General features: G+C 42.9%; 2 protein-coding genes across 3 annotated transcripts in view; one reads left to right on the forward strand and one right to left on the reverse strand.

The window, feature by feature from the left end:
• Nucleotides 1–15,448, forward strand: part of ABCG5 (ATP binding cassette subfamily G member 5) — a 231,802-nt gene that overhangs the window by 211,943 nt on the left and 4,411 nt on the right. The window contains exons 2-11 of one of the 2 annotated variants that reach the window (XM_079968681.1): nt 627–1,426; nt 1,892–2,013; nt 5,317–5,453; nt 5,607–5,705; nt 7,318–7,450; nt 11,238–11,377; nt 11,906–12,035; nt 12,851–13,067; nt 13,178–13,383; nt 14,396–14,534. In XM_079968681.1, the coding sequence (XP_079824807.1) occupies nt 1,320–1,426; nt 1,892–2,013; nt 5,317–5,453; nt 5,607–5,705; nt 7,318–7,450; nt 11,238–11,377; nt 11,906–12,035; nt 12,851–13,067; nt 13,178–13,383; nt 14,396–14,534 (1,430 nt within the window). In that variant the 5' untranslated portion in view covers nt 627–1,319. Of the gene's footprint in view, nt 1–612; nt 1,427–1,891; nt 2,014–5,316; nt 5,454–5,606; nt 5,706–7,317; nt 7,451–11,237; nt 11,378–11,905; nt 12,036–12,850; nt 13,068–13,177; nt 13,384–14,395; nt 14,535–15,448 lie in introns of those variants that run through there. The other variant, XM_079968680.1, reaches the window with a different exon arrangement.
• The window catches only part of DYNC2LI1 (dynein cytoplasmic 2 light intermediate chain 1), a 58,583-nt gene that overhangs the window by 18,396 nt on the left and 24,739 nt on the right, over nt 1–15,448 (reverse strand). The gene's annotated exons all lie outside the window — the stretch shown is intronic.

Consider the following 15,448-nt stretch of genomic DNA (forward strand, 5'->3'; position numbering starts at 1 on the left):
GGGGTTGGCCTAGGATGTGATTGTTTGTTTGTGATTGGCTGTGGTGATCTTTGTTTTCGTGTGTGAGTGAGGTGGGTGGGTGTTTTGGATCAAGTTAGCCATATTGATTTGTATGCTGTTGGTGGATTATTGTCATTGTCCTGTTGGGCTGTGTGTGTGATAAAGGGGAGCCATACTGGGGTGAAGGTGTCTTCTTCTGTTTGTCCCCGTGTCAGTTTCAGTTTATTAGTTAATTTTTCTAGTAGGGCTGTTTCCCATACTATTTGGTACCATTGGTCCATGCTTACTCCTGACAGGTCTCTCCAGTGTCTGGTTATGGTGTTTCTGGCTGCTGAAAGTAGGTGGGTTATGAGTTCTTTGTGGTGTAAATGGGCATTGTTGTCTTGGAAGATGTTTAGTAGGGCCAATTCTGGGGTGAAGTCTAATACTTGCTTTGTTATTTTACATATTTCTTGTATGGCTGTTGTCCAGAATAGTTGGATTTTGGGACACTCCCACCACATGTGAAGGTATGTGCCTAACTTGAAACTGTTCTTAACCTGAGGTACCACTTTAGCTAATGGGGGCTTCTGCTGCCGTCACCATATGATTTCTGTTCTCATCCTGAGCAAAGTTCTTAACCCGAGGTACTATTCCTGGGTTAGTGGAGTCTGTAACCTTCTGTAACCTGAAGCGTCTGTCACCCGAGGTACCCCTGTAAATAAGGCAAGGAGGGAGCTGCAGCCCAAGATAGGAAAAGAGGTGGTAAGGGAACACCTAGCTCCTTTAAATGAATTCACATCTCCAGGGCCTGATGAGCTGCACTCAAGGGTACTAAAAGATCTCATGGGTGCAATCCCAGAGTCTCTAATCCTTGAGAATTCCTGGAGAACAGGTGAGGTCCCTGCAGACTGGAAAGAAGCACATAGAAAAGTATGCTGTGCTTAATAAGACCTGGCATTGGTTTCTCAAAAGCAAGGCGGGGGTGTAGTTCAGGGTGCCTTTATGACTGCCAAATTACTGGCTCCAAGTAAACCAGGTGCTGAACCACAGGAACACACCTTACAGGCAACACAGAATAGCCTAAAACGCACTTGTTTCTGAAATACTGTGCTATAGTAAGGGTAAAGGTTCATCAGATAATAATTATGGTTGACCTATCATCTGCTACAGAAACATACATGTTTATTATACAATGAGAAGCGACAGAGCAGGGTCACAGAAAGTTAGAAGCTGCTTGTTATGAACGTTTACAGGGAAGTTGCTTTTTAATTTGTTTTAACTGGCTTACCAGTGACGGAGAGATCATTAGGAAAATCCTCCCGGTTATTAGGGTCTGCATGATGGAGATGGCAAAGAATAACCTAGGCTCACAGGATGAAGGCAGGCAGATGACTTCGATATCACACAACAGTCTCAGTATCCTGAATGTTTCTTATGCAGTCAGGTAAGTAAATGGCAAGACTGATTAAGAAATTTGGTTTTTGTGTATTCCAGTATGAACTTTACCTGAACTATACCTCCCAGTATAACATGTAGATCAGAATGTTCCAGCACAGTTCTTGTTTCAACATTGCAGAAACCTTTTCGACACATGTCTCTCTTGAAAGCATGCAATTGAATGAATAATGATAATACTGTATTGCTTGCTGGCCGAAAGCTCCCAAAGTGATATACAGGGAAATTTAAATGCATTTCTTTTTCACCTCTTCCAACTCCACCTATTAAATCTTGAAAGAGCATTTTTCATGCAAGTTGCAAAACAAAGCATAAAGGGTTATGGAAGTTTCTGTCCACATAACATTTCATTTTTAGAATGAAAACGATATCCTTTGATTGTTTTCAAAACACTACTGTATTTTAATTCTTTCCAAAGTCATTTCACATGAGTTTCTCTCCCTTTCCCTCAAAGGGAACACGTAGGACCCTGGTGGGATATTCGATCATACCGTAAGAAGTGGAACAGGCAGATTCTTAAAGATGTGTCATTTCATACGGAAAGTGGTCAGATCATGGGCATCTTGGGAAATTCTGGTGAGTAGTATATACACATGCATTTTAACTAAACACAAATATTTCTACATTAACTACAGCAAACACTTTAAAATTTACTTAACCATCCCTCCTCCCAAGAAACTCTGGGAACTGCAGCACTGTGAGGGGAATTGGGGTCTCCTAACAACTCTCAGCACCTTTAAAAAACTACAGTTCCCAGGATTCTTTGGGAGAAGCCGTGACTGTTTAAAGCGGCATGATGCTGCTTTAAATGTATAGTGCATACTGTCCTGAGCTCCTTGGAGGAGGGGCATGATAAAAATGCACTAGGCACATTCATATGACGACAACTTATGTAAGGGACTGAACTCAGTGTCCAGCTCCTTGAATGCTACCTTTAAGGTTGCTAATCCTCAGTCTGGTCTGGTCAATTTCAAATACAAACAGGGTATCACATACCAGTGGCACAGTTGCACTTTTGGGGTTGGGACCATTCATCTTGTAAGTTTGCAAATTATCTATGTTAATGGAGGGAGAACCTACCCAAATCCATAAATTTAGTTAGATCATGTAATATATTTTAGGATATATAATTTGCTATAGTTTTCAGAGATTTCCCTTGATAATCTCTTGAAACTTTCCACTGACTTGCACAGCTGTCTTCCCCTCCCTCTGGCTTCTCCAGCCACTCACTCATCTGTAACAACAACAACAACATCTATCATCTATCTATCTATATCTATCTATCTATCTATCTATCTATCTATCATCTATCTATATCTATCATATATCTATCATCTATTATCTATCATCTATATCTATCTATCTATCTATCTATCTATCTATCTATCTATCTATCTATCTATCATCTATCTATCTACTATATCTATCTATCTATCATCTATCTATCTACTATATCTATCTATCTATCTATCTATCTATCTATCTATCTATCTATCATCTATCTATCTATCTATCTATCTATCTATCATCTATCTATATCTATCATATATCTATCATCTATTATCTATCTATCTATCTATCTATCTATCTATCTATCTATCTATCATCTATCATCTATCTATCTATCTATCATCTATCTATCTATCATCTATCTATCTATCATCTATCTATCTACAGTGGTGCCCCGCAAGACGAATGCCTCGCAAGACGAAAAACTCGCTAGACGAAAGAGTTTTCCGTCTTTTGAGGTGCTTCGCAAGACAAATTTCCCTATGGGCTTGCTTCGCAAGACGAAACGTCTTGCGAGTCCTTGCGAGTTTTTTTCCTCCCCCCCTTTTTCTAAGAGGCTAAGCCGCTAATAGCCGCTAAGCCGCTAATAGCGCTAAGCCGCTAATAGCCGTGCTTCGCAAGACGAAAAAACCGCAAGACGAAGAGACTCGCAGAACGAATTAATTTCGTCTTGCAAGGCACCACTGTATCTATCTATCTATATCTATCTATCTATCTATCTATCTATCTATCTATCTATCTATCTATCTATATCTATCATCTATCTATCATCTATCTATCTATCTATCTATCTCTATCTATCTATCTATCTATCTATCTATCTATCTATCTATCTCTATCATCTATCTATATCTATCATCTATCTATCTATCTATCATCTATCTATCTATCTATCTATCTATCTATCTATCTATCTATCTATCATCTATATCATCTATCTATATCTATCTATCTATCTATCATCTATCTATCTATCTATCTATCTATCTATCTATCTATCTAATCATCTATCTATCTATCATCTATCTATCATCTATCTATCTATCTATCTATCTATCTATCTATCTATCTATCTATCATCTATCATCTAGCTATCATTTATACCCTGCCCATCTGGCTGCATTTCCCCAGCCACTCAGGGCAGCTCCCAACAGGATATTAAAAACACAATGAAGCATCAAACATTAAAAACTTCCCTGAACAGGGCTGCCTTCAGATGTCTTCTAAAAGTCAGATAGTTGTGTATTTCCTTGACATCTGATGGGAGGGTGTTCCACAGGGAGGGCGCCACTACCAAGAAGGTAGAGAACGAGATTTTGCTCTAGAAAACCTGAATGATCAGGCATTCCTAAAATACATTTATGAAATCTCGTTAAGTACCATTGGTACTATATTTTGAGAAATTTTTCTTTAAGATCTGCATAAATCAGTCTTGATGAGTGTTTAGCCCATATCCAATGGCACAAGTTGTTTCAGCATATCTGGTATACTCCTGCGCCAACTTCACTTACTACCATATTTAATAGAAGTCAGGTTAATACAAATTTATCTGTAGCAATGCAAGTGCCTGGCTATTTTTCTACAATGGGGGTGGAAAGACTTCAGGCTTACAGACGCCCCTTTGCTTCTTACTAGAACCCACAACCAGAAACTAGTGCTAAAGACATAATATATAGAATTAAAGAATTATGAGCACAGTTATTTGTTTTAAGTACAGTGGTACCTTGGGTTATGAACTTAATTCATTTCGGAGGTCCATTATTAACCCAAAACCATTCTTAACCTGAAGTGCGCTTTCACTAATGGGGCCTCCCGCTGCCACCGCCGTGTGATTTCTGTTCTCATCCTGGGGCAAAGTTCTCAACCCGAGGTACTACTTCTGAGTTAGTGGAGTTTGTAACCCGAAGCATTTGTAACCCGATGTACCATTGTACTGGAACTGAACAGAGTTCATAGTCCTTCTGGGCAAAAATCTGGTTTCTGTGCTTCAGGCATATAACCTAGGGCAGGAGATGCTGTTTTGTTGCTGCTGCTGTTAAATACAGTAATTGGGAGCCATAAAGCCTTGTCCATCAATGGGAAATCACCCTGAGATCTACCACTAGACCCAGATCTACCTTCTGCCCATGCTTGTGGGGAACTTCATGCCCAGGGGCTGAAAGCCATCTTCTGTGTCTCTTAGTTCCAGCCTGTCATCCCCAGCTCACATGGGGTCCTGCCGTTCCTGTTCCTTCTTCTTGCTTACCAAACCCAAGGACCAACCCACAACCTACATCCTTCCCTAAATTTGGCCTTTTGCCTCTGCCCACTAGCACCCAGGCCCACTCCCTCTTGCCTGGCAGCCTCGCCCTCTGATGGTTTCCTTGATGGGCCATCACAGACCTTTGTCTCCTGCTAATGGTCTATCCAGCTAGATCTGCCGAACTGGCTTTGGCTCGTTAGCATAACTAAATCCAGGGACATTCCATGTTTGGCAAAGTTTAATCAAACCTTGATTAATTCAAACTTTTACTAGATCCAGGAATTATGGGCTAGTTTGCCCCCCCCCCCAATAACAATACTTATACTGAATTTTCCAATTTGCATTAGGATCGGGGAAAACAACTCTGTTGGATGCCATTGCTGGAAGGCTGAGCCATAAGACAAACTTTTCTGGGCAAGTTTATGTCAATGGACAGGAGCTGAAGCCAAAGCAGTTTCAGGACTGCTTTTCCTATGTTCTCCAGGTTGGTTTGTTTTAATTGCATTTCTATAGGAGTCTTGGTCTTTCCCAGCCTTATCTGGGATTGTTCTGCCTGCAACACAGGAACTCTACCCCAATGCCTTTCAGTTGTCATCGCCACATGGCTAAATTGACTGCATTTTCCCTTCTCTTTCAGAATGATACCTTGTTAAGCTACCTCACCATAGAAGAGTCTTTGACTTATACTGCCTTGCTAGCACTCCAGGAGCACTCCAGCAACTTTATAAAAAAGAAGGTCTGTACTGCAGTATAATGTTATGAAAAGTTAGCAGACTGAAGACAAGACTGTGATCCTCTCACAGTTAAGCTCAGGGGTGCCAACTTGAACAAAATAAATGAAAATGCCCCACATAACTGATCACATGACACAGCACACACACACCTGCTCCCTCAAATATTTTATTTGGGGGGCTGAAGTGACCTCGGCCCCTAGGAGTTGGCTCCTATGGCTAGGCTGTTTCAATCCTTTCCATCAAAAGGCATAGTGGAACTGCTTCCCCACGAAAACCCCCCCAAAAAAGTACAGTTCACAAGATATCATAGAGTTTTAGAGAGATAGAGGTCCTTGGAGGTAAACTATATTCAACTTCCAGATCAGTGCAGGATCTGTGATTCTAGATCTGCAACCATAACACTCCCAAAAGGCCATCCAGCCCCCAGTGAAGGAGGGCCTGCTGTTGGACCCAGAAACATTACATGGTGTCAGAAGTGGAGATTGAGGAGTATGCTGCATGAACTGGCAGAGGTTTTCTGGATGAAAGGCTACAAGCAGAAAGTAAGAAACTGTAAGGGAAAGCAATAAGGCTTATCCAACAACATCTGAAGGACCAGAGGTTTCGAGGTTGGCGGTTCGAATCCCCGCAACGGGGTGAGCTCCTGTTGCTGGGTTTCAGCTCCTGCCCACCTAGCAGTTCAAAAGCACATCAAAGTGCAAGTAGATAAATAGGTACTGCTCCAGCGGGAAGGTAAACGGCGTTTCCGTGTGCTGCTCTGGTTCGCCAGAAGCGGCTTAGTCATGCTGGCTACATGACCTGTCTGCAGACAAACACCGGCTCCCTCAGCCTATAGAGTGAGATGAGTGCCGCAACCCCAGAGTCGTCCGCAACTGGACCTAACAGTCAGGGGTACCTTTACCTTTATTCTACCTGCAGAGAATGCACCCTGTCAGTTAACTATAGATCCTGACTAAATCAAGTCGAGTAGCACAATGAAAAGCATTGACTCAGGGACATTGGAAGACTTCCTGGGAATGATCCCCCCAACAGCAACCCTGCCAAGAAAATATCCATGCTGGTCCCAGTCTGGGTGAAAGGATTCTGCATATTTTGGTTGTGAAGAATGATTACAATAATGCTTAGCATTTGTATGGTGCTTGAGATTGTATAAAGCAGAATGGCTTAGCTGCAGACATTTAAAGCACTTAACAGACATTCTCTTGGTAATCTTTTTAGTACCTCTGAAAGGTAAGTCAGTATTGTTATAGCCCCCTGTTTACAATGGTGGGGCTAAAGGAGAGAAAACATGACCCACCTGGGCCACCTAGTGAATTGCTGGAGAGATTCAAATTGGGCCATCTTGGCTCATAACTTGCTTTAAAATTATGTCCTTGAAATCAGGACCATCTGAATGTGAATTCAAATAATAGCTTAGTGAATTAGCTACATGGAGTTGTGCGATGGTATATTTCTATTTCGAAGACTATCCGGGAAGCTTATTTTGTGATCATTCTGAATTAGGACTTGCATTTTGTACAGCATATATATATATATATTTCAAAGGATGCTTGAGCTGCTGGGTAGACAATCTGAGACCCCAGGTTCTTCCTGAATTGTCTCTGTATTTTGCAGGTTGATGCTGTTATGGCTGAGCTGAGTCTCAGTCATGTTGCATGCAGCATAATTGGAAACCGCACACTTCGGGGAATTTCTGATGGCGAACGGCGCCGCGTTTCAATCGCAGCACAGCTATTACAAGATCCCAGTGAGTATGGCGCCTAGTGTTTGAGAACAAAACAAACACTCTGTCCTTTTCGATTAACTGTCACTTGGTACATCCATCTACCTCCCATGTCTCCCCAATAGAACTTTTCATCTGTCACAGGGGCGCAATCTAACAAGGGTAGTTAACAAAGAGCGCAATGTGTCCTCCCCTACTTGGCTGATGGGATTTGTGATTTAGAAATCCCAAGGTTAGGCGAATTTGTTACAGCAACCCAATCCCTCTAAATAGCATGGGAAGCCTGCCTTAGTGGATATAAGAAACTGTTTTATGGCTCAGTGACAGAGTTGAATTTAGGGGAGCCTGACCGGTGCTGGGCAGTGAGCTGACAGGGTGCCACAAATTAAAAACAAGAGGTGGGGGCATCAGATTTAGGCATCACAAGGGGTACCACTGAAATTTTAAAGCCCAAAGTCCGCCACTGTCGGTGATCCTGTCGATAGTCCTTCAGAGTCTCAGGCTGGGTCTTAGATCAGCTACCAGAGATCTTTTAACCAAATATTACCTTTGCACAGTGTTTAGTACAAGCTTCCCATGCTCTAACATGGCTAATTCCCACATTGTACTGCTAATTAATGATCATATGAATATTCTGGATGGGTACCTTGTGTGTTATGGATATACTTGTGTGTTATGGCCCTCGAGGTGAAGCAACTGAGATCAGGATAGGGTGTGTGTATGTTCTGATTTACAAAGGACTGTCCTCTATAGGAAGGGCAGTCGGTCCTCTATCCAGAGAGGAGGTGTTGTAGCCATTCCTGGTTTAAAGTCAAAGAATGGAAAGGGGGAAAGAGCAGGAGCGGCCTTGAAGTCGCCCGTCAACATCTAGCACTTGGAAAGCAAACTGAACAGGGACAGGTCGCTTGATCACTATGGTGAGATAGAGTCATAGACTCATAGAGTTGGAAGGGACCCTGTGGATCATCTAGTCCAACCCCCTGCAGTGCAGGAACGTGCAGCTGGGGATTGAACCTGCAATCTTGGTGTTATCCTTATAATGGTTCCACTATAATTATTATAGCATTTGTTTTTAAGTTTTATATCTATACAAATGGAGCTGGATAGCTCAGCCGGGTAGTGTTTCCGGACCTTTTTTTGACCACGGCCCTCTTCCAGTCTTGTTTCCTTCCTGTGTCCCACATGGGCATAGCCAAGGGGGGCAGTTGCCCCCCAATAAGTACAAATCAATATAAATCTGAGGTTCTGCCCCCCTAACAAAAATCCTGGCTATGCCCATGCCCCCCCCCACCCCTATCCTACTGGTAGAAAGGTAACTATTTAAATGTTTTGTTTGTAAACAGAACATGTTTTATTTTTATTTTTTATAATTTATACAAAATAAAATGATAGGAACACAATGAAATATTGTTGAAGCAGAAAAACATGGAATCATAGACACATAGAGCTGGAAGGGACCCAAAGGGTCATTTTTCTAGTGCAACCCCCTGCAACATAGGGAACTCAGCTAAAGCATCTATCACAGATGGTCATCCAACCTCTGGCTAGAAACCTATATCTTCCATGTACAGTGGTACCTCGGGTTACAGACGCTTCAGGTTACAGACTCCGCTAACCCAGAGATAGTACCTCAGGTTAGGAATTTTGCTTCACGGTGAGAACAGAAATCGCGTGGAATTCCCCTTTGGATCTTGAAGTATGGGTTCCCCCAACAAAATTTAAAAATTTGGCTTTGTAATTCGGAATTTATATGATGTGATTTAATTTGATGTGATTGGCCAGTTAATAAAAATTATTTAAAAAAAAAAAGAGAGAGAACAGAAATCGCGTGGCAGCGCGAGGCCCCATTAGCTAAAGTAGTACCTCAGGTTAAGAACAGTTTCAGGTTAGAACGGACCTCCGGAACGAATTAAGTTCTTAACCCGAGGTACCACTGTATTATAAAAAGTAAACAACACTTATTTGATCCCAGTTACTTGACACAGAAGGGGAAACCTACAGATACAGTCAAAAAGGCACACAGGGAGTTCTGTATACAGTGGTACCTCGCAAGATGAAATGAATTCGTTCTGCGAGTTTTTTCGTCTTGCGATTTTTTCGTCTTGCGAAGCACGGATTTTGGAAGAGCTTGAAAAATCACCAAAGTCTTCAAAAACCTCAAAAAAGGCTACCACACCGCGTGCTATGAGTTGCTCCTCGAAGTCAAGTCGCAACTGCACCCCCTGAATGCATGGTTTTAAGAAAAAGGAAACACACTTGCAAGACAAAGGAAACAAACTTGCAAGACGTTTTCGTCTTGCGAAGCAAGCCCATAGGGAAATTCGTCTTGCGAAGCAACTCAAAAAATGAAAAACTCTTTCGTCTTGCGAGTTTTTCGTCTTACGAGGCATTCGTCTTGCGAGGTACCACTGTATAGGGGATAATTTTTAAAAGCAAATGATCCTCCTCACCGACCTGGCGCAAAGAGATCTGAAGGAGCCCTGGCTGCCTAGATAAAAGACTATAGTCTCACACACCCTTACCTGGGAGTAAGGCCCACTGAACTCAGCAACATCCAGAGGCTCTGATCCGCTGGGCGCTGGAGTGGATTGCATTCTGTGCCTTGCATAGTAGGCCCAGGCTGCCATCGGGCCCACAGGTTGAGAACTGCTGGACTAAATGATCCTTAGGGTCCCTTCCAACTCTATGATTCTATTAAATGTTATGTCTATATGTGTCCTCTTTCTGATGATGCGTTTCCTCTTTTTCCAAAAAGCAAAGTGTAAGTGGGCCCAGAAATGGATTCAGATGAAAAAGTGTTGGAATAATAGGCTGTCCATAATGGCCAGTCCCAATTAGATCTCTAGTAGCCTTTTTTTAAAAAAACCAACTTAAGTGTCTGGGGCTCTTTGCAAAGCCACTCCTGAGCTAAGGAGGGGGGGGGTTGCGGGGCTCATGCCCCCATCCACATTCTCACGGGGTTGGCGCCAGCCCCGCAGGACTTAGGGATCCCCATTAGCATTCATCCATTTCCGGCAGCGCCAGCCAATGGGCCGGAGCTAGGGTCGGGCCCAACTGAGGGCACTTAAGGTCAGGGCAGCCCGGGCTCGCCCCTCTTTCCTCCTCTGCAGCAGCGCGGTTTTCCCACCCACCCACCCTTTAGGTTTGCTTTCGGACTTTGCTATGGGCTTCGGCTGGTCGCCGCAAGGGGCCTGGTAGGAGTTTTTCCATTTGGCTAATTGGCTGAATTTTGAAGCCACTTGGTTTTTTCGCCTACCTCGTAGCAAACGTCACAACTCCTTGGTTTTGGCGGTAGGCATTGGCCAGGGTATTGTCATGCAAATGAGGTTGGGGGGGAGGATCGCCATCACCTCCCCCAATTCTTGAAGGGTAGTTCGTTAAAGGACTCCGGGGGGCGTCGCCTCGTCCGAAACCTACGGAGGCTAGGGCCTAAAGCGCGCCCCCGAGCGGTAACCCCTCAGGGAGCGCCCAGGGATGTGCATCTCGGGGGCTTCCCCTGTTGGTGCTTAACCCTTCCCCGGTTAGACTGGATAGTCTGTTAGGGCCAGTGCCTAAGGCCAATACCGCTCTTACCTGTAATCAATAAAGTTGTGGCCATTTTTCGCCCACTAAACTAAATTCTGGTGTCCTGTGTCTTTATTTGTTCCATCTGGGGGTGGGGGCGAGTATCGCCACGCAAAGGCAGCTGCACATAACAAAGTATTGTGGTAGTCTAGCCAGGAGCATTATCAGGCTAACACAGAACTGCTGCATGTTGCTGCAGTAACCTGCCATTATGTGAGGTTTCAAGAGCTATTCCTGTTGTTTTCAGAGGTCATCTTGCTAGATGAACCCACCACAGGTCTGGACTGCATGACGGCCAATCAGATTGTGTTGCTACTATCAAAGCTTGCTCATAAAGGCAGGATAGTGATTATTACAATACACCAGCCACGATCAGAACTTTTCCAGGTAAAGAATACTTGTATTAAACCACGTTTTAATAATGGATGTGCTTTGTAAAGGAACAACAACAGGTTTGGTCTCAAGCATTAAATGTTATTGCTGAACCTTCAACAGATTGCATTCACATAGGTTGGGAAAAACAGATGGTAAACAGTGGATTTCACTTTGGAAGAAACCTTTCAAATCAGTATCAACCCAGATTAAGGAGGCATCCTTAAAGCTTATTCAAAAATGGTATCTTACATTTTTGTTATCAGAACGGTAGTTCTGCTATAAGGTTCTGCAACTCTCCAACATTTTGACTTCACCCCAGCATGCGCACTCTTCCAGTGTCCTGAGACAGACAGATGCCAACAATATGAGGCTATAGAGGGACTTCATTGACTCAAGGAATGCACCACACAGATGTGTAGAGCTTTTCCTCATCACACAAATATTAAAACTGCACACTTCCTTTGTCATTAGCTATTCTCTATTTTTTATATTCTTTTCTTAGCAACATTTGCACATTAATGCTTGTTTGTTCCCCCCAAGGTATTTGATAAAATCTGCATCATGAGTTCTGGAGAACTGATTTTCTGTGGAGATTCATCAGACATGATCACTTTTTTTACCAACTGTGGCTACACATGCCCTGAACATTCCAGCCCTTTTGATTTTTACGGTAAGAGCTTCTCAACTAGGTTCACAAACACAGATCCTTCCATTTCCCTGGCAAAAAAATATGCAAGTATATCTTTGTTCAGTCTCATGCAGTTCAAAGCAACTTACCTCCTTGAAGTCCCATTAGTTGGAAACTAACTTTATGCAAGATCACAGCCATTCAAAGAGCAGAATGCTCTTAGTTACTGTTTTCAATTCAAAGATCTATAGTGAACAAGATAAATTGGGGGTTGGGAAAAAGCATGCAATTTGTTTTTATTCTTCTGTGTTACTAGAATGTTTTGTTTGCATAATCTGGGCACAAAAGTTGTTGAGCATTTTCTTGGGGGGGGGGGGAAGAGTTCTTGCAAAATCTAAAAAACAAACAAACAAACAACCCTGACATGGGCTGCCATATGTCCTGCACAGAATTGTTTATAAGGGCTGAATACCGGCTATGTCCAGAAAATTCCAGATGTATGACAGCTCTATCATATGGATGAATATAAGGTGTATATTAAATCTGGCTTAGAGGTGTGAAAGCAAGGCGCCTTTCAAATTTGCCTGTTGTTTGTCTTCTGACGTGTTTGCTGATATTATTGTTATTGAATGAATATTTAATAACAGGAACTACTACTGCAATAATTATAATAATAGCCATCACTGCTGCCACCGCCACACAACACAAGCACCAGCTCATCTTCCTCCCCGAGCTCAGTACTGGTGGGAGAAATAGGGACATTCTGGGATCGCTTTCATAATTCTGGGACTCTCCCTGGAAAATTGGGACACTTGGAGGCTAGGGACTAATTCAATTTTGTCGGGTAAACTTTGCAGTGGATCTCACATCAGTAGACTGTCGAAGCAAAGAGCGCGAACTGGAGACTTACAGCAGAGTTCAAACCATCTGTTCCGCCTATAAAAATTCAGAAATCTTTCGCAGAACTCTGGAGGCAACTGAAGAAGCAAAATGCAAGGTGAAAGAGTTGCCACCAATACCCTTTAAATGCAAAAAGCCCCCCAATGTGTTCTTCAAACTATGGATTCTGCTCAGGTGAGAGAGCACAGCTCAGGAGCAATGAATGCAAGGCCTCCTATTTCTGGTGTCCTTCACGTCAAGAATGATCTTGGCTTGCAATTGCAGTAATTATTCTTCACTTTCAGGAGGACAACAAGGAATTTATCCAGAGATAAGATTGGAATGCTGATGCGGCTCTTCCAAAACATGTTCTTCAGCCTCTTTCTTATATTCTTCCTTCTGAGACTGTCCAGTGATGCTCTTAAAGGAGCAGTTCAGGATCGCGTAGGACTCATTTACCAGTGTGTAAGCGCTCCACCACACTCAGGAATACTCAATGCTCTGTCGTTATGTAAGTTTCTCTATTGCATCAGTAATGGTTGCAGGAGAAAGGGTGTTCTGAAACAATACATTGACTACATTATGGGTTTAGTTTGGAAACCTTTTTATTCATGTTGGAGTACAGACAATATGCCACCGCAACATGAGGCTGGACTGCATCAATAACCCTTTGGAAATAAATAGTATTAATCATCATCACACCTATGCTGTGCTTTAGAATTGTCAAATTCACACACATTATCTCAGCAATCTGCAGAATAGTTCTCTGAGATAAATCAGTATTAGGGCCAATCTGATGTGAATCAACTAGATGACATGGTACATGAATGGATGTATTTAATGCTGCAAGGTTATGGGAGAGATTTTTTCACCCTTCCTGTGTCCAGGGCAGCTGTCTACCAGCTCCATCTGGTACGCAGGCTGAGATACCTACCTGCCTGCAGACTGTCTCGCCAGAGTGGTGCATGCTCTGTTTATCTCCTGCTTGGACTACAGCAATGCACTTTATGTGGGGCTACAGTATCCTACTTCTAGAAGACATCTGAAGGCAGCCCTGTTTAGGGAAGTTTTTAATGTTTGATGTTTTATCGTGTTTTTAATATTCCCTTGGGAGCCACCCAGGGTGGCTGGGGAAACCCAGCCAGATGGGCAGGGAATGAATGAATGAATGAATGAATGAATGAATGAATGAATAAATAAATAAATAAATTTATTCCTCCCAGTGCCAAATTACCAAATAGGCAGAGTAGGCACCATCTTTTAGGGGCTCTGCCACAACAGATCAAAATAAAATAGATTTGATCTTTAAATTGGTTTATTAAAACCACACACCGGAAGTCGCACGCCGGCGGTGAGGCAGCAGTGGGAGGTGCCACTAGCGAAAGCGCGCCTCGTGTTAAGAACAGTTTCGGGTTACAAACGTATTAATTTCATAACCAGAGGTACCACTGTATAGATGGCAGACGTTGCTGCAAGACGACCACTTTGATTCTCCGGTATAGAGTTGTTTGTTTCCCTTTCAGTTCCTGCACTGCGGGCTGTCGGAGACCAAGAAAGCCAAGATGGTTTATATCAAAAGTGGCAAATGTTGCTTGCCTACATACTGCATTTCCTGCCTTTTAGCATCATCAGCATGGCACTATTTAGTACTGTTATTTATTGGTAAGTGCAATGGCAATTGGTACGCCGGGTGAATCTTTCTGCACATAAGTTACTTATTGAATAGAGGATTCATTCTGTATGGCTCTGGTTTCTCGGATATCTAGAAGGCAAGAGTAAAGATCATGGAGATGGAAAGGACCTCAACTCCTGCAGGAAACAGATTACTTCAGCATCCCTGATAGATGCCCATCTGGCCCCTAACTCCTGCCAACCTAGCAGTCTGAAAGCATGCCAGCGCAAGTAGATAAATAGGTACTGCTATGGCGGGAAGGTAAACGGCATTCCGTGTGCTCTGGCACTTATCATGGTCCTCTGTGTGCCAGTAGCAGTTTAATCATGCTGGTCACATGACCCAGAAAACTGACTGTGGACAAACGCCCTTGGCCTTAAAGCGAGATGAGCACCGCAACCCCATAGTCGCCTTTGACTGGACTTAACTGTCCAGGGGTCCTTTACCTTTTTTACTCTACCATCTGCCAAGTGTTTAGTCTAAATCCTTTTGCTTTGAACGCATTGGTCTATGGCAGACCTTCAGATATTTGAAGATGGAGATTGTATCAACTCTAAATTGCTGTTTTCCCAGACTAAACTTTCCCAAGGCTTAAAACATCTAAGTCCTGTACAGAGTAGACTCACTGAAACAAATGCCCCTAAGTTAGACATGGCCGTTAATTTAAATGGAGCTACTTTGAGTCAGACAAACATTTCATCCTTCCCCCCCTAGGGCTCACTGGGTTTGATTCTACGTCACTTAGGGTCAATTGGGAGAATATATGTCTCTTAGCTGCTCAACTCTCAGCCCATTGGTGGGAAAAATGAGCCAATCTGTACATATTCAGCATAATGGCACTCCTTTTTGGAGGGTACAAATTTGGATGGACAGGTGGAAGGGTCGCTATTTTAAATGTATAGCC

This window comes from Podarcis cretensis (assembly GCF_951804945.1).
Source record: "Podarcis cretensis genome assembly, chromosome: 3".
In the NCBI taxonomy this organism is placed as follows: Eukaryota; Metazoa; Chordata; class Lepidosauria; order Squamata; family Lacertidae; genus Podarcis; species Podarcis cretensis.